At 52.1% G+C, this 19,826-nt stretch overlaps 1 protein-coding gene across 1 annotated transcript; it reads right to left on the bottom strand.

Moving 5' to 3' along the window:
• Positions 1-336: 336 nt before the first annotated feature.
• Positions 337-18,287, bottom strand: LOC108091494 (zinc finger protein ush). The gene is given in 9 exon segments (XM_017190720.2): positions 337-1,252; positions 1,255-1,384; positions 1,441-1,583; positions 1,645-3,052; positions 3,125-3,325; positions 3,380-3,762; positions 3,834-4,855; positions 16,005-16,049; positions 17,424-18,287. Coding segments are annotated over 9 exon segments (3,741 nt in total). The 5' UTR covers positions 17,446-18,287; the 3' UTR covers positions 337-865.
• Positions 18,288-19,826: the final 1,539 nt, after the last annotated feature.

Consider the following 19,826-nt stretch of genomic DNA (forward strand, 5'->3'; position numbering starts at 1 on the left):
GGAAAATTGCGCAGATCAGCCTGTGTAGTTGCGTTCATGAATTTTTTAACGTATAATATAACACAATTAATTTGCTCTTGATTTTCCACTTCGGTTTTTCCGTATTTTTTTGAGGGTTTTTTTCCGGATATAAACGGTCACTTTAGGCAATCTTCCACCGCCGATCTGGCAGCACTTTGCAGTTTCAACATGCCAAATTGAACAGCTGATTAACTTACCGTTAATTTGATCGTGCTGCTCAGTTCACTCCTTTTGTATCAACGTGGCATCCCATTTCGTATCCGTTAAATTTAAAAATGTACTTTTTAAATAACTGATCAGAAAAAGCGCATTCACTTATTGTTGAATAAATTAATTAGTTTTATTGTCGCACACACTTAATAAATAATGTACTCAGTTAAATTACACAGTTTGGATCTCTCGCTCTTCTGCGTGGAACAGCGAGCCAATTACACAATAATATTGGATCTATTGGATTGGAACACTCCGTCTTCTCCGTCCGCGCAATCCGTTGAAAACTTGTAGTTTCTTGCACTCGATTAGTTTCTGTCTAAGTGGTAAGCTTTGGCATGCATTATATGTCATGGTTCCCACTGCATGGGTACGCGTCTACGTTTAGGTAATCTATATGTCTATATCTGTTATCTGTATGTATAGGTAAGCTATATATGCGTGTACGGAACAGTATGTGTGTGCCTACTGCTATCGATCGGAAGGAGTCGGTCGAAGGAGTCGCTCCCCCAGTGGCGATTGGAACCTGGAGCGGGAGTGGAAGTGGAAGTGGAGGGCAGCGACAGGGAGATTCTCCGGGAATACTGTCGTTGATTGAGGGTTGCTGTGCTTGCGATTCGAGAAGGTTCCCTGCTCAGAAGCAGGTGTAGTACCACTCCAGCTGCCTGCGCTGCGCCTCCCACCGCAGCTGGCGCTCTCAAATGGCCGCCTCCTGCAGGTTCTCCTTGTTCTTCTGCTGCCCGTGGCCGCCCACCATGCCGCCCACTATCCCGCCGATGCCCACGCCCCCGGCCCCGCCCATCAGGTTCGGGCTGGGGCTGTCGCTCGCCTCCGGGCGGACCGGCTTGTTCTTGCAGTAGAACTGCTTGTGCGCCAGGTAGGTCTTCACGTAGTTGAAGGAGATGTCGCAGGCGGAGCAGTACTTCTTCATCACCTCGGCGGCGGCGACGGCGGCTGCGGCGGCCACGCTGCTGTTGCTCAGCGGAGAGGCCATCGGCGGCACCAGTCCGCCGGGGGAAGCCCCTCTGCTAGGACGTCCATGGGCTCGTCCTTGATGTGCGGCGTGGTCACCGGCGAGTTGTTGTTCTCGTGCACCAGGCTCAGGCTCAGGCTCGTCGGCGGAGGATCGAGGGGCTCCGACTTGATGTGGAAGCTGTGAGTTGAAGGGTTTTAATTGTGTTTAAAGATCCATTGTACTCCGCATCTTACCTGGTCGCCTCCCCGTTGGAGCCATCGGAGTTGGAGAGCAGGTTCGAGGTGGGATTCGAGGTTACCTCCTGATCCCTGGCGTCGGGGGAGATGGAGGGCGAGTTGAGGGCCACGTGCGGGTGCATCAGCTTCATGTGTCGCAGCTGAAAGAACTCCAGATGGTTAAGGGCTCGAAAACTGTCGAGGCGTTCGAGGAGTACCCACCACATTGCCCTTGTAGCTGGAGGCGTAGTTGCAGTAGTCGCAGTTGAACATCTGCGAGGGGTGCTCCATGGCATCGTGGCCCGCCGCTGCAGCCACTCCTGCTGCCGCCAGGGGAGGCAGCTCCTGGGACGCGGCGGAGCCCTCCTCCTCGAAGATGCAGGTCATGTAGTGCTCCTCGTTCACGTCGCTGGTCTTCTTGTCGAAGTGCGTCCGGATGTGGGTGCGCATGCCGCGCAGCGTGTTGCCCTTGTACTGGCAGATGCTGCAGCGGTACGCCTTCACGGTGCCGTGCATCTCCATGTGCTTCTTGGCCAGCGCCGCCGTGGGACTCACCACGGCGCACACGGGGCACTTGTTCAGGCTGTTCGAGGCGGGCTGCGCGCCGGAGTTCGAGTTCGAGTTGGAGGCGGGGGCTGGTGGCGCGGGCGCCGGACAGGGCAGCCCGATCTCGTGCAGGCCCTTGCACTTGCCGCACTTCTCCTTGGCCAGCGCCAGCTGTCCGGGATCGGGGGGCGCCACCGCGGGCGCAGCGGCCGCTCCTCCCTTGGGGCAGTAGTAGTTCTGGTGCGCCCGCAGGTTGTCCAGCGAGGTGTACTTGATGCCGCAGGCGGCGCAGATGAGCTGCTGGTAGGCCACCGGGGTGGTCTCCACCCCGGAAGCGGCAGCTTCTCCTCCCGCTCCTCCTCCCGCCGATCCCCCTGCGCCGGGATTCGAGGGGGAAACGGCCGACTTGGCCTCCCCCTCGCCGGACCCGGATCCCTCCTGGTTCCTGGCCGCGCAGTAGTGCTGCTTGTGAGCCAGGTAGTTCTCGTACTTGCAGAACACGATGTTGCACTCCTTGCACTTGGACACGCCCTGCTTCACGTAGATCTGCGGCTGCTGGGGGCCACCGGATGCTCCGCCGCCGCCGCCCGGGTTGCCGCCGCCGGTCTGGGCGGGAAGGGGAGCCGCCGGAAAGGCTGCCGCCCCGCCGCCGCTCGCCACCGCTGCTGCAGCTGCGGCCGCCAGCTTGAGCGCCAGCTCCGGATTGGTCTTGGCCAGCAGCGACTCCGAGAGGCCGAAGTCCGCGGGCAGCATGGAGCGCATGTCCAGCAGGTGGGGCACGGCCACGTTGAGGCCCGGCGGCGACATCGAGGAGGCGCTCCCTGCCCCGGAGCTCCGCGGGCTGATGGCCCGCCGCTTGGGCGAGGGACTCATGGAGGGACTGCTCGGCAGGGAGGGGGCGCACACGATCTGCTCGGGGGTCACGCTGCGTCCCCTGCGCGGGGTCTCCACGTTCTCCTTGCCGGCTCCCAGGAGCACCTCCTCCACGTCCAGGAGGGCACTGCGCAGTTGGCGCTGCCTCAGGCTGAGGGAGCTCAGCGGAATGGGCGACCGCCGCAGCGAGAGATCCAGAGGCGCAGATTCCCTGGAGGCAGATATTGGGTTATACTGGGGTTCCCCTTTCAGAAGATCACCATCCAGTTGGCTTTGAACTTACCGACTGCTGCCCGCCTCCTTCCTTTTGGGTTCCGGCGGACTGCTCTTGGGTTCCGTGGCCTCCGCGGCGGATGAAGGCGCCGAGGGGCGCTCCGGCTCCAAGGAGGCTCCAATGAGCGCGGTGGCCAGGGGCTTGATGGTGCCGTTGTCCACGGTGAAGCAGGTGGTGTCCGGGTTCACGATGCCCGAGTTCGGAGTGGGGCTGCAGATCAGAGAAGTTAGGCACCCAATCGAAACGGAATCATCAGCAACTTACAGGGGACCCGGGATGAAGCTGGCCGCCCGGATGAGCGAGCAGGGCACGATGATGATCGGGTGGGTGGGCAGGGCCAGGAAGGGCGGGTGCGAGTGGGAGGAGGCCTGGAGGGAGGCGGCCGCCGCCGCGGCAGCAGCAGCAGCCACCATCGCGGGAGTGGGCGTCTTGTTCCTGGCCTGCGGGCTCAGCTTTCCTGGAGCAGCCGCCGGGGTGGTGGCTCCTCCTGCGGCCCCCGATCCCACCACCGCTCCCGGCGAGGCGTCCGGCTTGGGGGTCAGCTGGCCCTCCGGCCGCCTGGAGCTGCAGTAGTGCTGCTTGTGCGCCCGGTAGGTCTTGATGTTGTTGAACCTGATATCACAGTGGCTGCAGTAGCGGTCCGTCTGCTGCTGGAGGGGATTACACCGCAGTTAGCAAGGCATTCCACGCGGAACTGGCACCTGAACACTTTACTCACTTGACTAGGGCTGTCCTCCAGCTGGCTGGCCGCCACTCCCACTCCCAGCTGCGGCGGCGTCATCCCGTTCTGGAGCAGACCAGGTAGATTGGGCAGGCTGGGCAGATTGGGCATGCTGGGCAGACTGGCCAGAGTGGGAGCCGCCGGCGAGGTCTGGTGCATCCGCATGTGCCGGTTGAGGGACACCTTCTTGTCCGCGCTGTAGGAGCACTGCGAGCAGCCGTACTGCTTCCCGGTCCTGGCCATCTTGGCCGGCGGCTCGGCGGATCCGCCCGAGGAGCCCGCTCCCTCGCCGGCGGAGGCCCCGGACCCGCCCGCGCCCGACTTGTCGCTGCCGGCCTCGTCCGTGTCCTTGATCCTGTGGGAGCAGTAGTACGCCTGGTGGGCCTCCAGCGTCGAGGGCGAGCTGAAGGCGATGCCGCAAGGCAGGCACATGAACCTGGCCGGCTTCAGCAGGGGCTCCACCACCTCCGGCTGCTGTTGCGGCTGCGACTGCGATTGGGATTGGGACGGGGCTGGGGGCTCCGGCTTGACCAGAGGCGGAGGAGCCAGCAGGCGGGAGTCCGGCAGGGTGAGCTCCTTGGCGTCCGGCTTGAGGGCGGGGTCCGAGGCGAGGAGCGCGTTGAGCCGCAGCTTGGGGAACTTGGGCGAGGGGCACGGCGAGGGCTCCGCCTCCGAGGGCGGAGTGGAGGGCTGCTCCAGCTTGGGGATCAGCTGCGGGGAGCAGGGACTCCGCGGCGGAGTGCTGGGGCTCTCGTCGGGCTCCTCCTGCCGGGGATCCTGGTTCGAGTCCATCTCCGTCTCCCCCAAATCCTGATCCCGCTCGGGATTAGTCTCTTCTGGCTGATCGAAGGCCGCATCCTCATCTCCGCCATCATCATCATCGTTGTTATTGTTGTTGTTGTTGATATTGTTGGTGTTTTCCTGCTGCTCCCGCGAGTCCTCCAACTGGTCCTCCAGCTGGTCCTCCAGCAGCTGCTGCTTGTCCTCGCCCATTTCCTGGGCGGTCAAATCTTTGGAATCTGAAAATGGCAAAGTTTATGATATAGAGTATCTTTTGATTCAGAAAGTGTGTTTATCTTGAAACTTAACGTATTTAAATTCGATTGTGTAATAATTAAGAATCTTCATTTATCTGCATTAATTATTTGGGTTCAGAAGTAATCCTTTGTTTAAAGGATATCATTCGCATTCGAAAGATCAGAGCTCTTTCCCTAGAACGTTAGACGCATTCCTGGGAATGGGAATCAAGTCCGGGGTCAGACAGCCACATGGCAGTTTAGTGGCTCAAATTGGCTTCCCAGAATCCGCGGCATCCCATCGCCCACCTCCCCCGGAGATGGATGCGGGGACCCGACGCAGCGGAATCTATGTGTCAGCCGGCTGCCTTGGCAATTATTATCGAACAAATTGTCAGTGGTCGAGCTGTGAAAACAATGCGACAAGAGGACCCGCTGGACAAGCTGCTGCCCAGCGCTCTGCTTTATCCTCGCTGACCATCTCTTACGTGGAAAACGCTGGCGGAGGGGAGGGGAAAGAAAAGCGCATGGTGGCCATGGCCACTGGCCACTGGCCACCGATGATTAGGGCCCGCGGATCGCCGCAGAGCTCGAGAAGCTGCAAAGAATCCCCGAACTGACATCTGATTTGTTTCTGTTTTGGCCACGGCGAAATATTATAACGACCAACGGCGATGCTGGCCGAGATTATGGCGGCGGTCGCTGGATGTGCATGTGGATGTGCAAGTGGACGTGGACATGGACATGGCACACACATGGCATGCAGATGGAGCCGCCGGATAAGCGTCGCAGTTTGCAGTTTGCATCTCGCTTCGCCAGAAATTCGACATCTCGACCGCCTCGAACATTTGCTCTGCTCGTGCGGGCCGCAGCTCCCAAAGGCCCCTGCCGGAGTCCCCGCCCGTGGATCCCCTTCTCGGGGCTGGCGAGGATGCGCGTTGACCTGTCAATTGATGGCTATTGAAATGTCAGCACATCCAGAGCGAACGAGTCTCGAGCAATTGGAAAAAAGAAGAACATTTATCCACAAACCGAAATTATATTAGTTTTCCTTGAAAGGATTTAAAAAAAAAACAAAAATAATCACTGGCACGAAATTATATCACTAATTTAACAATATTTTCCATATCAATTTCAATATAAAAAGAAGGTTCAAACTTTTTTTCCTGTGGACACCAAGTTCGTCGCCTGAGTCTTTTGAATTGCCCGTGATTGCTGCCGTTTGTGTGATGGTGCCTGTGTATTGGTGGTGCCACCGCAACAATTGCCGCAACTGTTGCCAAACTATTGACGGCCCGCCCTAATTGCCGCCGTCGATTTTTCACGAATTCACACAATTCTGCACGTGAGCAATCGGTTAGAAGAATCGCACTCCCGCTGGCCCCCGATCGAAGGGCTCGCTGGCATTCCGAGGCATTCTGCTTATTTGTAAGATATTTATTGCCTTCGATTGGGTGGCGATAAGCCGCACACGTAAAGTGTTTTGTCCGGGAGAAGAAAGAAGCCCCTTCTGCGCGGGGAGGAGCGGAAAGGAGCGGAGAGGAGCGGCGAGATGGCCGAGTGCCGATAGAGTGCGAACGGGAGACTAACAGCTAACAATGGCCTTTGGTTTTGGTTGTGGTTTGGTTTGGTTTTGCTTTTGGTTTCAGTTGTGGCTTTGGCTCTGAGTTCTGGGCTCTGGCTGGGACTGCGACTGGGATCCACAGCCCTGCCCCCAGCGACAGCTGGATTAGCCCTGGCCGGGATCTCTCTCCTCGGCGGTTCGCTGGTGTGGCAGTTGGGGCAGCAGATCTCCACCAGCGATTGCTCCGCGAGTGCCATCGCAACACCCTCTCCTCGTTTTCGTTCTCGAGCGGTTCGGTTCGGTTCGGTTCTGGCAACCCCAAGATTAGGAGGTTTCAAATGGCGAAAAATTTAAGTAGATTTCCCACACCAGATGTTATCTGGTTTCCTTTTCAAAATGCTTTCTCCAGAAGCAAAATAATGCATATAAAAATATATCAATGTATTTATGGGTATCTGAGTTCTTAGATTAAAAGAGAAAGTCCTCGAACAGATTATTAGATTTTCTACATTTATGGAGTCTTTGCGAAACCTGTTAAGAATTTGAGGCTGGAACACCTCTCGTGCACTTTTCTTAACCCCTTGGTGCGTGGAGGAATCCCAAGGCTACGCATTGGCATACGAAATCGATTTGGGATCTGGGAACATGCAGTCTTCGCTGAAACTGCGATCGTTCGATCGTTTGTTTAGCCGTTTCGTAACGTTACGCCGCCCCACACACCTTTCGGTGGCTTGGGGGTGAGGGGATCCCCCCTCTGTACGCCTCCCCGCCCTGCGGCCAACGCCAACAATTGTTTATCAATTTGTTAAATCAGCTCGGCCGCCGTCTTCAGCTTCGCTGCTCCCCCTGCTCCTCCTCCTGCTCCCCAGAAGAGCTGGAGCTGCGATCGATCCTCGCCGATAAGCGACACAACAAAAACACACAGAGAGAGGGGGAGAGGAGAGAGGAAGGAGGGAGGGGGATTCAGGTGGGCAGGGGATACCTGGCACTTTATCGGACGGCAGATGATTGTTGCTGGTTTCTCACTTGGCCGCGACTCCACTCTCCACTCGGTGGGCGTTGTTGGCAGCCATAAACAATCGAACAATTTGGCCCGGGCTCTCCTTGTGGCTCTCCTCGGCCCGATCTCGGCCAGAAAAGGAGGCAGGGAGCCAGGATCGACCCTTTGTTCATTTGTCGCTGGCTCTCAACCCGCGGACCGCCGTCGCTGCTAATCGTTTCGGGGTCAGTTAACCCGAACTCGAGGCAAGAACTCTGGCAGCGCGGAGCTCTGGCAATCGCTGGCAGATCTCTGCGGAGATGGTGGCCCAACTGGGGAATAGACAGAGGTGTCTAGTTTGGCGGGAGCCAGTCGCCAGTGCGTCTGGCTGTTCCAGCACTGGGAGTTGGCTAAATGGCACTGGGGGCGTATGCGTAATGAGGATTTCAGTTGGATAATGGGGATTCGGAAGCGTTAGGTTCGTTCTCTAAGACTATTTCCTACATTAGGTAAAACCTAGCCAAAGGTGCTTCCTCGGCTCCGCTGCCTCATTAGTCACAGAAATCGGACGAGGACTACTGCGGACCGCCTCGGGAATCCTCCAGGGAGTATAATTAAACAAATTTCTGGAGCCGCAATCGATGATCGGGATTCTTTCGGGGGAGCGCAGAAATTGAAAAACGTGAGCGAGCAGAAGGGTTTCCAGTTTCGGGTGAAGGGTGAAGGGGGAGAACGTCTGCAGCTGCCAATTGTGATAAGAGAAATCTTCATTTTCGCGCGAAAATTTTGCCACCTTGCCTTGGGTTTCCGTTCCGGGAGAGCTGCGAACCTGCGGTTTGGGATCTCGAGTGGTCTGCGGACTGGACTGGCACTACGGGACCTGGCACGGGTAATCAACGCCATCAGCAGCTCGGCGAGCGGTTGGGCCAAGTCTCTGGGCCAAGTCCGCGCTTATCAATTGTTATTAATCAAAGAAAGAGGCCGGGAAGCGAATGCAAAGAGCGCAAAGTTCGCAAATTTCATTTCACTTCACACTTGGCCAGCAGGAAGGAATCGCAATCGGATTCGGAGGAGGAGGAGGGATGCTCGGCTCCAGCAGATCTGTTTCTGCGCCGTGTGTCCGTGTAAATAATCAACATTCTCATATCTCGGGGGCTTCCAAGCTATTCGTGATTTACTCGCCGCAGAGGACCTGCTCCTCTTTGCAGCCCCAACTGCGATTCCTGCCCCTCGTTCGCGTAGTCAGCACCTCCTCCTCCGCCTCCGAGGGGTCTCTATGGGAACCCGGAGAGCAGAATTCCTCCGATGCGCGGATAAGCAATTTTGGCTCCTCTTCAACCTCTTAACTTTGTACTCCCAAGCAACCAAGCAACCAATCCAATCCAAGCCAAATGGCTTCGAACAGAAGTTCGTACTTGCGAGCAAAACTAATTTAGTTCACTTGGTTCAAACAGAGTTGCTGATGTCAACGGCAGGAAGAGATTAGGAGCTTCGAATTGGGGGAGTGGGAGAATTCTGCATACAGCAGAGGGCAACGCATCAGTACTAAAAAAAAGGAAGGAGCTTTGAATAGAACTAAAACATATCTATAACTAAATGGTGGCAGCATTTCAAACATTATACATTCCACTTAAGGTTTTGTGTTCTTTCGCAGAATCCTTTTTCGTGGCAGCTCTACTGTTTCAACCGCAACTGTCGATGTAGACCAACCTATGAGGTACTCTATCTGCGATCTATAGAAACCGAAACACAAGCCGCAGACAAAGACAGACGGCAGGCAATTCCTCGAAATCGCCCAAGTCAAAGTCTCTTTTTGATGTCTTAATTAAAAAACGTGCAAATGATATCGGGGCAGGGGCGTCCGCGGGGGAGGAAGGAGGAAGGGGTGATCCTCGATCCTCTGGGCCTGTGCCCAGGGTTCAATGTTGAGCAATTGATGCAACTGTTGAGATGTGTTGCCGCTGTTGCCTGCCGTTGTTGCAGTTGTTGCAGTTGCATGGCGCGCTGATAACGAGGGGGGAGCAGCAGGCAAAGGAGGCGGAGAGGGGAGGGGGAGCGGCAGGGAAATTGTCGCAGTACTTGAAAATTTCGTGTGAGCACGCTCAGCGGCGATTGCTGCTGGCTGCTGGTTGCTCCGCCTGATTGCTCGATCAGCAGCAGCAGCAGCAGCAACAGCAACAGTTGTCGTCGGGCAGCAACACCACTGCACTGCACTGCGATCAACTGCGATCTCTGGCGAACACAATGCTGCTGCCTGTTGCTCCCACAATCTGTGTGCTGCTGCTGCTGCAAGGAGTTGCTGTTGCCGTGCAGCAACTGTTGCACAAATTTAAATTGACCCAAGTGCAAGTTTGAATGTCGCTAATCTGGCATCGACTGTTGCCGGCGTTACCTGCAACATGTTGCTGCCGGGCTCATAATTTGCGTTTATTAAACAAGCCTGGCATTTGCATAAATGTCTCTTTCCCCGATAAAATCATCGGCTGGTGGACATGGCGCAGCAGCAGAAACAGCAGCAGCAGCAACATCCCGCGAACTGCGAGCAGCAGCAACATGTCGCCGCAGCAACATTTGCAATTGCTGTAAACAAATCACGCTTTTCGCAGATCAATCAAGCACTGACAACCGCCCCGAGGAGTCACAATTCAATTGTGATTTTCCACTCCCCCATTCCTTCTGGGCCATTTCCCTTTTCCCTCTCCTATTTTCCCTTTTAGACACGACGGCAGCGGCTTGTTTCCCTCGATGGCTTTACTGTTACACCCAGTTCATGGGGGTGGGGGTGGTGGGGAGTGGGGGGCGTGGCAAGTCCAAAGTCGTGTCTGGCATTGTGTTGACTCCACTGCTCTCTTTTCTCTCTGTGCTGATGACTTTTGATGTGTTCATCAAGCAATCACGACAAGAGCAACCGACCAAGCGGCGGGGGAGCAGCATTTCTTTTCAGCAGTAAATTAAGGAGGCGCGAAAATTGCCTGCGAGCTGTGTGAATGGGAATGGGAATGAGATTCCCCCGCGAAGGAGGGCAAACGGCCAGTTCGCCGAGGAGCTAAAGGAGGCCAGAACAAAGGACCCCACAGCAAGCCACTCGCTGATGGGCAGGGGCGGCGAAAAGGGGGCGGGACGGGAAACAGGCGTCCGAGTTGCTAACAAGATGCGCGCAGTCAGCGACAACGGCAACAACAACAACAACAACAGCCAGTTGGCCGACTACAAAGCCAGAGGCCGCCGCGAAGTCCCAGGAGTCCGAGATGTCGAGAGGTGGAGAGGTGGAGAGTCCCAGAGTCCAACTCCAATTCCAAGTTGGGTGCCCGATTCAAGTTCCCGGCGGAGTTTAACTGCCGGCCCGTTTGGCAACGCAGCAAAAAAGGCCACGCAACCTGGGGAAAGCAATTGGAAGTACACGCAGGGAAATCAGGGGGTACTAAAAACGTGGCAAAAAAGTTCTCAGCAAGACTTTGAATATCAGCAAAGTAAAAACAAAGTAACAAGTTTACTTATCAATACCCTTGGCTTACTGTTGAAATGTAAGTTAAACTCTTTCCATTTCCCACCTTATATTTTATTTAAAGAATTGGCATACATTTCTCACCGTGCACCTCCTGGACTGACTAACAAAGCGGCGAGCCAGACACATCATTACCTACCAATTAGGCCCCGAAAAGTGTGTGCGTCTGTGTGGCGCAGGGTTTGAGTTGGGGAGCGGAGCCAAAAGGAGGCGAGGAGCAGTGGGGGGAAAGGGAAAGGAGGAAGGTAGAATGGAAGCAGGCACGAAGGCCCAGAGCTCGGGGTTCGTGGATGCGGATGCGAGGCTGCGAGGCTGCTCTTCTGCTGGAACCATAAACGTTTACAACGTTGCGAACGAGCTGGGTTGCTCTTCGGATCTTGGGATCGGCAGAAGGCGGGGGATGGGGAAAGGGGATGGAGGAAGGGGGGCTGCAAAGTGACTGACAGGCAGCAAATAAGCCATAAATGCTGGAGTGGATGCCTCCGAAGGAAGGACGGAGGCTACCTGGCGATGATGAAGTGCAAACTGCCTGCTAACTGCTTGTAATGAGCTCCGAAAGTGTTGCAAGAATCCAGGCAAGTTGGGGAGGGGAATAATCCCGGGAGTTTCCACTCCTTCAAAGGGCAAGCCACCCAGCTTCCAGCAGTTAATGTCGAGCACACCGCACTGACTCGGCAAATCCGTCGCCGGGGCTTCAAATCGATTTATGCGCTCCGATTGCTGATTGAATTTCGCACTGGATTTGTACAAATAAGCAGGCAAACAGCCAACAGCCAACAGCCAGCAATCAGGAACCATCAACATCGATGACGAGGGTCATTCGTGCGTGAGTTTGGCATTCGAAGAACGGCCAGCAGCCAGCAGCCAACAGCCAAATGCAAACAGCCGTGAGAGTGGGAAAGTAGCAGGGGGTGGCGGATAGAAGGGGTTAATGGAAAGCCAAGTCAAACTCGGATGACAAGGCGGAGAAAAGGAACTCACGAGCTGACACGCAGCTAATTGATTGACAGACGCGTCCTCGATGGAAGGGACTTCTGATTGACGAACTAAATCGATTTTGCTGGCTAGAAGTTAGAAATATACTAAGCAATAGTATATAGATTTATAATACTTAAAAGGGAATGATCCCTAAGGATGAATATCCTTAACTGCGGGTCAAGTCGAAAGCTTTTTTCCTCAAGCGAAATCCAAATTTCGTTCTTCCTTCAGGAACCCCTACTTTTCAAACAAGAATGATGAAGAGCTATATAATGCCATCCATATACATAAAAAAATTACAGCATAAATCACACACGCTCACACACACACTCGCAGTAGCAGTCACAGTCACACACGCACATTTACGAGGCACTCACACACGAGCATACAAATTTCGGTTGTTGTATTAAAAAATAATATCGTCGTCTGGTCGACGAAGATAAGAAAATTTATCCAAAGGATTGCGTTTGGTGTTATGGCCACCGCAAAAAGTGAGGCCAACCCTCGGGTCCTCCTCCTGCCCCCCACCTTCCTCCCCCCTCCTCCGCCTCCTTTGTCTGCGCAACCGCAAGGACAAGGCAGAAAGGACTCTCCTCCTTCGACTTGGAGCTGGGAGCTGGGAGCGAGCATTTTATGACCAAAGCCCCAAGTCGAACTCATCATCATCATCATCTCAGTCGGAGGACCACGGGTCAGAAGGGGATTTAGGCGGCAGGAGCAGGACCACCAGCTGCGATCTGTGGCCGGCGATAAGGCGGGAATACATTTCATAAATGCCGCGCCGCAAAAAGGATTACGATTACTGCCACACACGAAAAATGTCCTGCCTGAAAATCAGGAGAACAATAAAGTGCTATAAATGGTATTGAGTAAACAAGGAATATTTTAAACTTCTGTTAGGACTTCTGGGGAAAACTCTACACATAGTTTTCAAAACGAAACCCCTCAAGGAATAACTTTTTCTCGCAGTGTGTTCATTCTTCCCTGGCAATATTTCAACGTTTCCTCGCTGGTAATTTATTGTTAAAATAGTATAAAATGTGTTTGGCCCCCGAAATCACTGCACCCCGACTTTATGGATCGGAAAAGAGTAAATCGACAAAAGATGAAGGCAGCGAAGTGCTGTTCCAGTGCTTTATATTCCCAATCATAAATCCAGGCAATAGTGGGCCCCAACCTGTGCGATTCCCTGTTTTATGGTGCACTTACACCAGCCCACATGGCGTATGCTTGATATTTTTCGCCAAGGATAAGGACGGGGTCTCAACAAATGGGGGCAAGGGTAAGGGCCGTGAGTTGATGGAGCGCAGGCGATAAAGTCGAGCGCCGTGTAATGGTTTTTTTTCTTTTTCGATTACCGCCGCCGTCGATGTTGTTGTTGTTGCACTCGCCTTTGGCCCGCAGCAATTGCAGTGCGTCCCGCATGAACATGAACCCCCGAAAAAACGCAGATATATAAACTTTTACCCCCCATCCGATCCCTTCCCTTTCCCTCTAAGCTGAACCTTGTCAAATGATTAATTACATGCCGAAAAGCTATCTAACAATTTGACTCGCTGTCTGTGTGTGGCTCGCTTGGCTCCGTTCGCTTCGGTTCGGTTTGGTTTGGTTTGGTTTGGCCGGATTGTCATTAAGCCAGCAGCACGGCCACAGAGGGAGACATAATAAAAAATTATGCCATAGATAAAATGCCATTAGAGCGGATTGGGGTGGGCTGCGCGGGGGTCGCCACTTAGCGCCATTAGAAGGCAGCCAACAGCCAACAGCCAACAACCAACAGCAGACAACAGGGAACTCGGATCAGAGGAGCAGGGAAGCGGGAAAGCGGGGAGCAGAGGAGGGAAAACAGAAAACGGGAGGAGCAGCCAACCAAAAAGCCAGGCCAAAAGGGGAGGGCCGGGCTGCAAGTATGCAATTCTGCAAGATAAGCCGAAGCATTCATGAATTTCGTAGATAAAAAGCCAGCACACACACACAGCCGCTCACAGAGATACAAGCACACACATACACACACACACACACGCACACACAGGGAGACAGGAGATGCGCTTACAGTACATTGCACAGGAGCAACAACAAATGAAGAGCACCGAAAGTGAGCAACGTCATCATCACCATCGCCAGATACACCATGTACACCAGAATCACCAGCAAGTGAAGTGGGAAAATCAAGGAGGGAGTGGAGGGGGAGGCGAAGGGGCGGAGGGGTAGCCAAACAGCAGCAGAAGCCACCGCAAACAAACAAACAAACAAACATCAAGGGGCGGACCCAGAAAAACCTACAAGATAGGAGAGCGACTTTAGTTGGAAGATAGAATACCCTGCGAAGAAGATGCTTCTTAAAGAATAGATAGAACAACTATTTGTTGTAGCAAGTGAGAAATATTGAATATATTTTAGAAGAAAGTATAAGGTGGTGATTTTGCGGATTCACTTATATTACCCATCAATGTAACCCCTGCTATCCAAATCTTAATAATTTCAATAAAATTTAAAACTATCTTCAGCTTGAAATACCCAAGGAGAAGGCCCTAATTCAATCTCGCTGGCAAGGAAGGCAATGCAAGTGTGGCAATCTTTGGCCAAAAAATTGGGGGACAGTGGGCCAAGGAATGCCACACACTCTGCCCCTCCTCCTCCTTGCCGGCTGACTGGCCTCGGCTCCTCGGTCGCTTGGCGTCGCCATGGAGTGTCAACAGCCAGATAAAGATTAGCCCAGACAAACGCCCACTTTTTAGGCGAACTGTTACGCCCACTGGCCACTCGACCGCCCCCTTTTCCCCCGCTTCCACTTCCATCTGGATTTTGTGGCCCTGGGTCTGTGTGTGCTCTGGAAATCTTTCACTGACGCAGCACAAAAACGGCCACGTGGAAGGGCTGAGATTTGAAGAGGGAACCAGGAGGAGAAGGAAGAGGAGGAGGATGGGTTGCCCTGCTCCAATTGCCGCCGGTTTCGGGGGATTATTAATGATGAATGCCCGAGATGGCAGCGAAATGGTCCGGAATGTCGGGCCAAAAGGAGCAGGAGCGGAGTTGAGGTTTGGGATTACGGATTAGACCAGCCAATGTGTTCTGGGATGATCTGAAAATTCATCGTTTCAAAAGGATATTGAATCGTTTAAAGTTTATTTAAACTGATTTAATTATCTATTAGATACCATAATAAACTTTTATTAAGTGGAATATAAATTATTTGGATTAAATGAAATTCCGAGGCGAGAGTATCCATGTAAATACACTCCAATAAAGTGGCATGAACTTTACGATAATCCTGGGGGTTTATGGCCGTCCTTTATCTACTGAAAACATTCTATTCCCCGCGCTGAGCCGCCACTCCGCTCCTGGGAAACTCGAAGGGGTTGGGGGCGGGGGTCAGAGACATCGTCTCAATGACGTTGACATTGCTGATGATTATGAAGTGATACGAAATTGATGCCAATGATGTCGGAGTGAAGTCAAATTTCCACCCGAGGGGAGGGCTGCCCAAGGGGTTACTAACCAAGGGGTTGGTAGGGGTGGAAAGGGGGGAAATAGACGCCGAGTGCGAGCGAGAGACAACTTGACCCGTTGTCATTTCCTGCAGTCCGTCGAAGCGACTGAAACGAGGGTTGTGGCCACCCCTTTTCCCCGAAAGTCGAAAGGGTTTAAAGGTCTGAGGTGTCAAAATCACAAAAACCGCAGGCGAGGAGGGGGAGGGGGAGGGGAGGAATTGGGAACAGTGCCACTGCACTGATAAAAATTGTATTAAATTAGAGGGCTCTCGTCTTCATCTTTTTTCGGATTAAATTTTTATTGGCAGAATATCAGCAGCCAGCAGCGAAGTTGCGGGACGGGAAATTCCACAGGGTCCACACACATCGGGAATTTATTATTGGGCATTAACGGGTTATGTCTGTCAGAGCGAGACGGCAGCAGATAGAGCGGGACGGGGACAGTCGCCTGCTTCCTGCAGTCGCCCAGATAAGAATTTATTTTTGGCTTTGGCCCATTTCGCCTAAGCTGCGAACTTATCGCGGATGAGCGGCGGACAAAAGGACAACGGACAACGAACAACGGACAGACGACAGGATGTAGCCTACTTTGAGGAGGATATTTCCATCCGAACGGGGATTTGGAGTCAGCTTACCTCTGCTGTCGACGGTCATCTCTTCTGTGGTATCGGAACAATCACCTGCAAGAGATACAGATTTGTTTAGTTAAGATACAAGTAGTGGCCAGCGAGTGTTTTGTGTGCTAACTCAATAGCTTACCAAAACACACGAGCGAGTGTCTGGGCTTCACGGACGTTTCCCGCCCAGAGGTCTCAACTAATAGTTGCAGATATATATCGCAGATAGTTCCAGCCAAATGGCCTTACTGCGAAAGCGATAATAATTGCTGCGAGGGCCGCATTGTTTGCTTTTGTCCACCCATTCCCTGTTGCCCAGTATCTCTGTATCTCTTCTGCCGGCCAAGTTGGCCAGCAGTACTCACATCCACTACGCACAGTAGTTGCTGGCGAGGCCGGTGTCCCAGCCTTCACTCCACTCGATAGCTCCACTGTACCCCGTTCCCCGTTCCCCCTCCCCTTTTGGTAGTCTTCAAAAGAGATACAGTGCCCCCTCCACACATCGCACTCCTCGCTTTGTGTTGTTTTTCCCATTTTTGATTATATTTCGCTGATTATTCACTTCAAGGAATTATAATAACAATAATAACAACAATCCGCAGAATTCCTCCTTTTTATTTCAGCCCCGTCCGTCGTCTTCCTCTGCTTCGCTCGCCGCAGATCGCAGATAGCGCCGCACACACAGATACTCGGACTCACAGATGCAGATACATGTGAGCCGGCCGAGCTGAGGCCGTGGAATGAATGTGAAGCCATACAGCGCAGATAGGCGACTGATAAGCAGCAGCAACCGAAAGCCGAAGCCGAAGCCAAAGCTGCTGCCATGGACGCGAATCGCGGACTTGGACTTGGACTACAGTGCCGGACATGTCGGACAGGCGGTCCTCCCCTCCCCACTCCCCTTTTAGCCAATGTCCAAGGGCTGGCTTCGACGGCAATTGGCGGGATTTTCCCTCTTGCCTCGCACACCCACACACATGACTTGCAGGTTGTCATCGGGGGTTCAGGGTTCAGGGAATTGGGCGCGAAAAGCCTACATTGGCAATACCATTTCAAGTTCTTTGGTTCTTAATATAACTAAATGAATAAACAACAAATGAATAATTTTAGTTTAATCTGGGCTTCAAAATTCCCAGTTGTTCTCAGAATATAAACATCGTAATAGAGTATTATCATTTTCTTGGAAATGATGAATATGTTACATCTCAGCCAGATAAGTCCAGCCTGGATATCTTGACGTTCCTAACAAGTGAAACTAGTTTTGTTGGCAGATGTGTAATCAACCTTTAATCGTTTCTGTAACTGAAACTTTTTAATTGTCGAATAGAAAAGGTCCGTATTATCCTCGTTTGAACAGATAGTAACTAGAGTTTCTTTCAATCATTACTCATAAGCCCTCTTAAACTTCATTGAAAAGCCTTCTTCGACGTATCTCACCTCTGGAATTGCTGCTGAGCATTGTTCTCTGGTTCGTATATGGTAATCCACTTGTGGTAATCCGGGCTTAGTTGGGCTCTTCACCTTCTCACTCGCACATGTTTTGGCTCTTCAGTTTTGGCCAGACTTCGGCGCAATTATGTTGTCACTGCACGTGGGAACTCACTTTGACTCACTTTGAATCACTTTGCTGCAATTATTCAAATTTTCGCTGACGAACGTTCAGCGGCGAATCGCTTTCGAATGTTTCCCTCGAACCGCTGGGAGTCGGGTATCGGGTATCGGGTGTCGGGTATCGGGTATCGAGAACTGAGTACCGCGTACCGCTCGTGCTTGCTGCCTGCTCCGCGTTCCACGGCAAACTGAGACTCGGAGCGACCGGCTGGGGCGGTGAGTAATGAAATTCGTGCGCGCTGAGAGATACAGATACAACCGATACGGATACCGAGCGAACCGAGCGGCGATGCGATGCGATGACGACGCAGCACAGCTGATGTTTGTTGATGCCGGGATGCCGGGCAAGTTGTTTATCTTTGCCTCTTGGCTGGAACTCGTACTCGTACTCGCACTCGAATTGGGATTCGGATTCGGTTTGGGATTCGGTTTTGGATTCGTATCTCTCTCTCGTCGCTCCGCCGCCGCCGCCGCTGCCGCCAACTGAAATAAGATATCGCGGCCCGGAGACCCCGAGACCGAGGCTCTCTGCTGCGGTCGACTTCCTTCGCTCGCCTCGGAATTATTCGAAACAAAACTGATAAAGCACTGATAAGAAGCGCAGCGCGGCGAGCTCTGCGCTTAGATAACATCGCAGGCAGAGCCAAAAGCAAAAGCGGAGGCAGAGGCAGAACCAGAAACAGAAACAGAACCAAACTGAGCTGAAAACTCAAAACAGAAAACAGAAAAGCAGCCAACCAGCCAGCCAGCCAGCCAACCAACCAGCGGCGAACGGATACACAAACACTGAAATACTGAACTGCAGATACGGATACAACCCAGCGGGAAAGTGGGAAGTAGGTTTTTTTGTCCTGAAAAAACCAGTGGAAAACCTACTGCTTTTGGCAGGCGTAGGGGTAGGGATAGATGAAAACCTACTTCTTTTGGCAGGCGTTGGGACCGCTAAATGGGGTGGGTTTCTGAATATGACCATAAGTTACAACGAAGTTGTGACTAATTATTGTCTTTCTTCAGAATATGCACGGTCACATCAGTATAAAATGTCGTGCAAAATGTGTCAAAAGTGAAAAAAAGTTAAGTTTATTCTAAAAAACAAGATAAAGGTAAGTTATAACATAAATATTTTTGTTTGTATATCCTTATTTCAGCGTTACGGATATGGTGAACATAAGCATTTTTACGAAAACTAAATATTAGCCGCCAGAGGCGGTTGTCAAGTAAGTAAGTAAGTTTTTTATTTAAATTTATTTTTCAATTTCACAAGAACAAACAAATGTTTATTTTCATAAAATTTGTAATAGATTCGACATCACAGATTCTGGCCCATATGTCAATATTAATGGCAAATCTGAACGTGCGCAAGCGGGGATTTCCGATTTCATTATTTGAAGAACTCGGCCATTTGGACTCCGATGCCGCAGCCAATCCAGAAGCATTTGTAAGTACAGTCCTGTGTCCCCATGCTTTTTACTATGTTTATTACTTATTTTTCTAAATTTCTCTATTTTTTCCATTACTTTTTATATATTTATTATTTGTATTAATATGTAATATATTAATGTATTATGGTTTTTATTTTCAGAGTCACTCAGAAACGACATATCAAGATGATCTGCGTTCACCGTTCACTAAGGCAAAAAATAAAACATACAACAATACTTTTGTCATAAAGCCCTTGGACTGTAAATAGATTAATAAATGCATATACCAATTTAAAAAGTATTCTTTTTTATTGCTGTTTTGCATGTGGAAATTCTGAAAAGCGGGAAGGCCAAAAACCAGTGGATTTTGTCCTGCGTTAGGCAGCAGGATTTCCACTGGTTTTTTCAGTACAAAAACCAGTGGATTTCCACTGGTTTTTTCAGGACAAAAACCAGTGGATTTTGCCCTGCTTTCGGCAGCTGTAGATCCAGTGGATTTTGTCCTGCTTTGAGCAGCTGTAGATCCACTGGAAAACCTCCTCTACCCCTGCCTTTTGTGTGTCACCCCCGTGTATTTGGCAAGGAGAGAAGGCAGAAAAGGAGGGGGTAGAGGAGGTTTTCCACACATTTCTTGTATGAAGAAAGCAGAGGAAAGAAGCATATTTTCCACAGGTTTTTTCCCGCTGGGAAAGATACATTCGGAGAGGGTGTGTGCGAGTGTGTGCTGGTGTGTTTGTGCGCGAGGGAGATGCTTTTCAGCGATATCGCGTCTACGGCTAATGGAATTCTGATTATTGCTTAGTGATAA

The sequence above is a fragment of the Drosophila ficusphila genome, unplaced genomic scaffold, assembly GCF_018152265.1.
Source record: "Drosophila ficusphila isolate 14025-0441.05 unplaced genomic scaffold, ASM1815226v1 contig_412, whole genome shotgun sequence".
NCBI lineage: Eukaryota > Metazoa > Arthropoda > Insecta > Diptera > Drosophilidae > Drosophila > Drosophila ficusphila.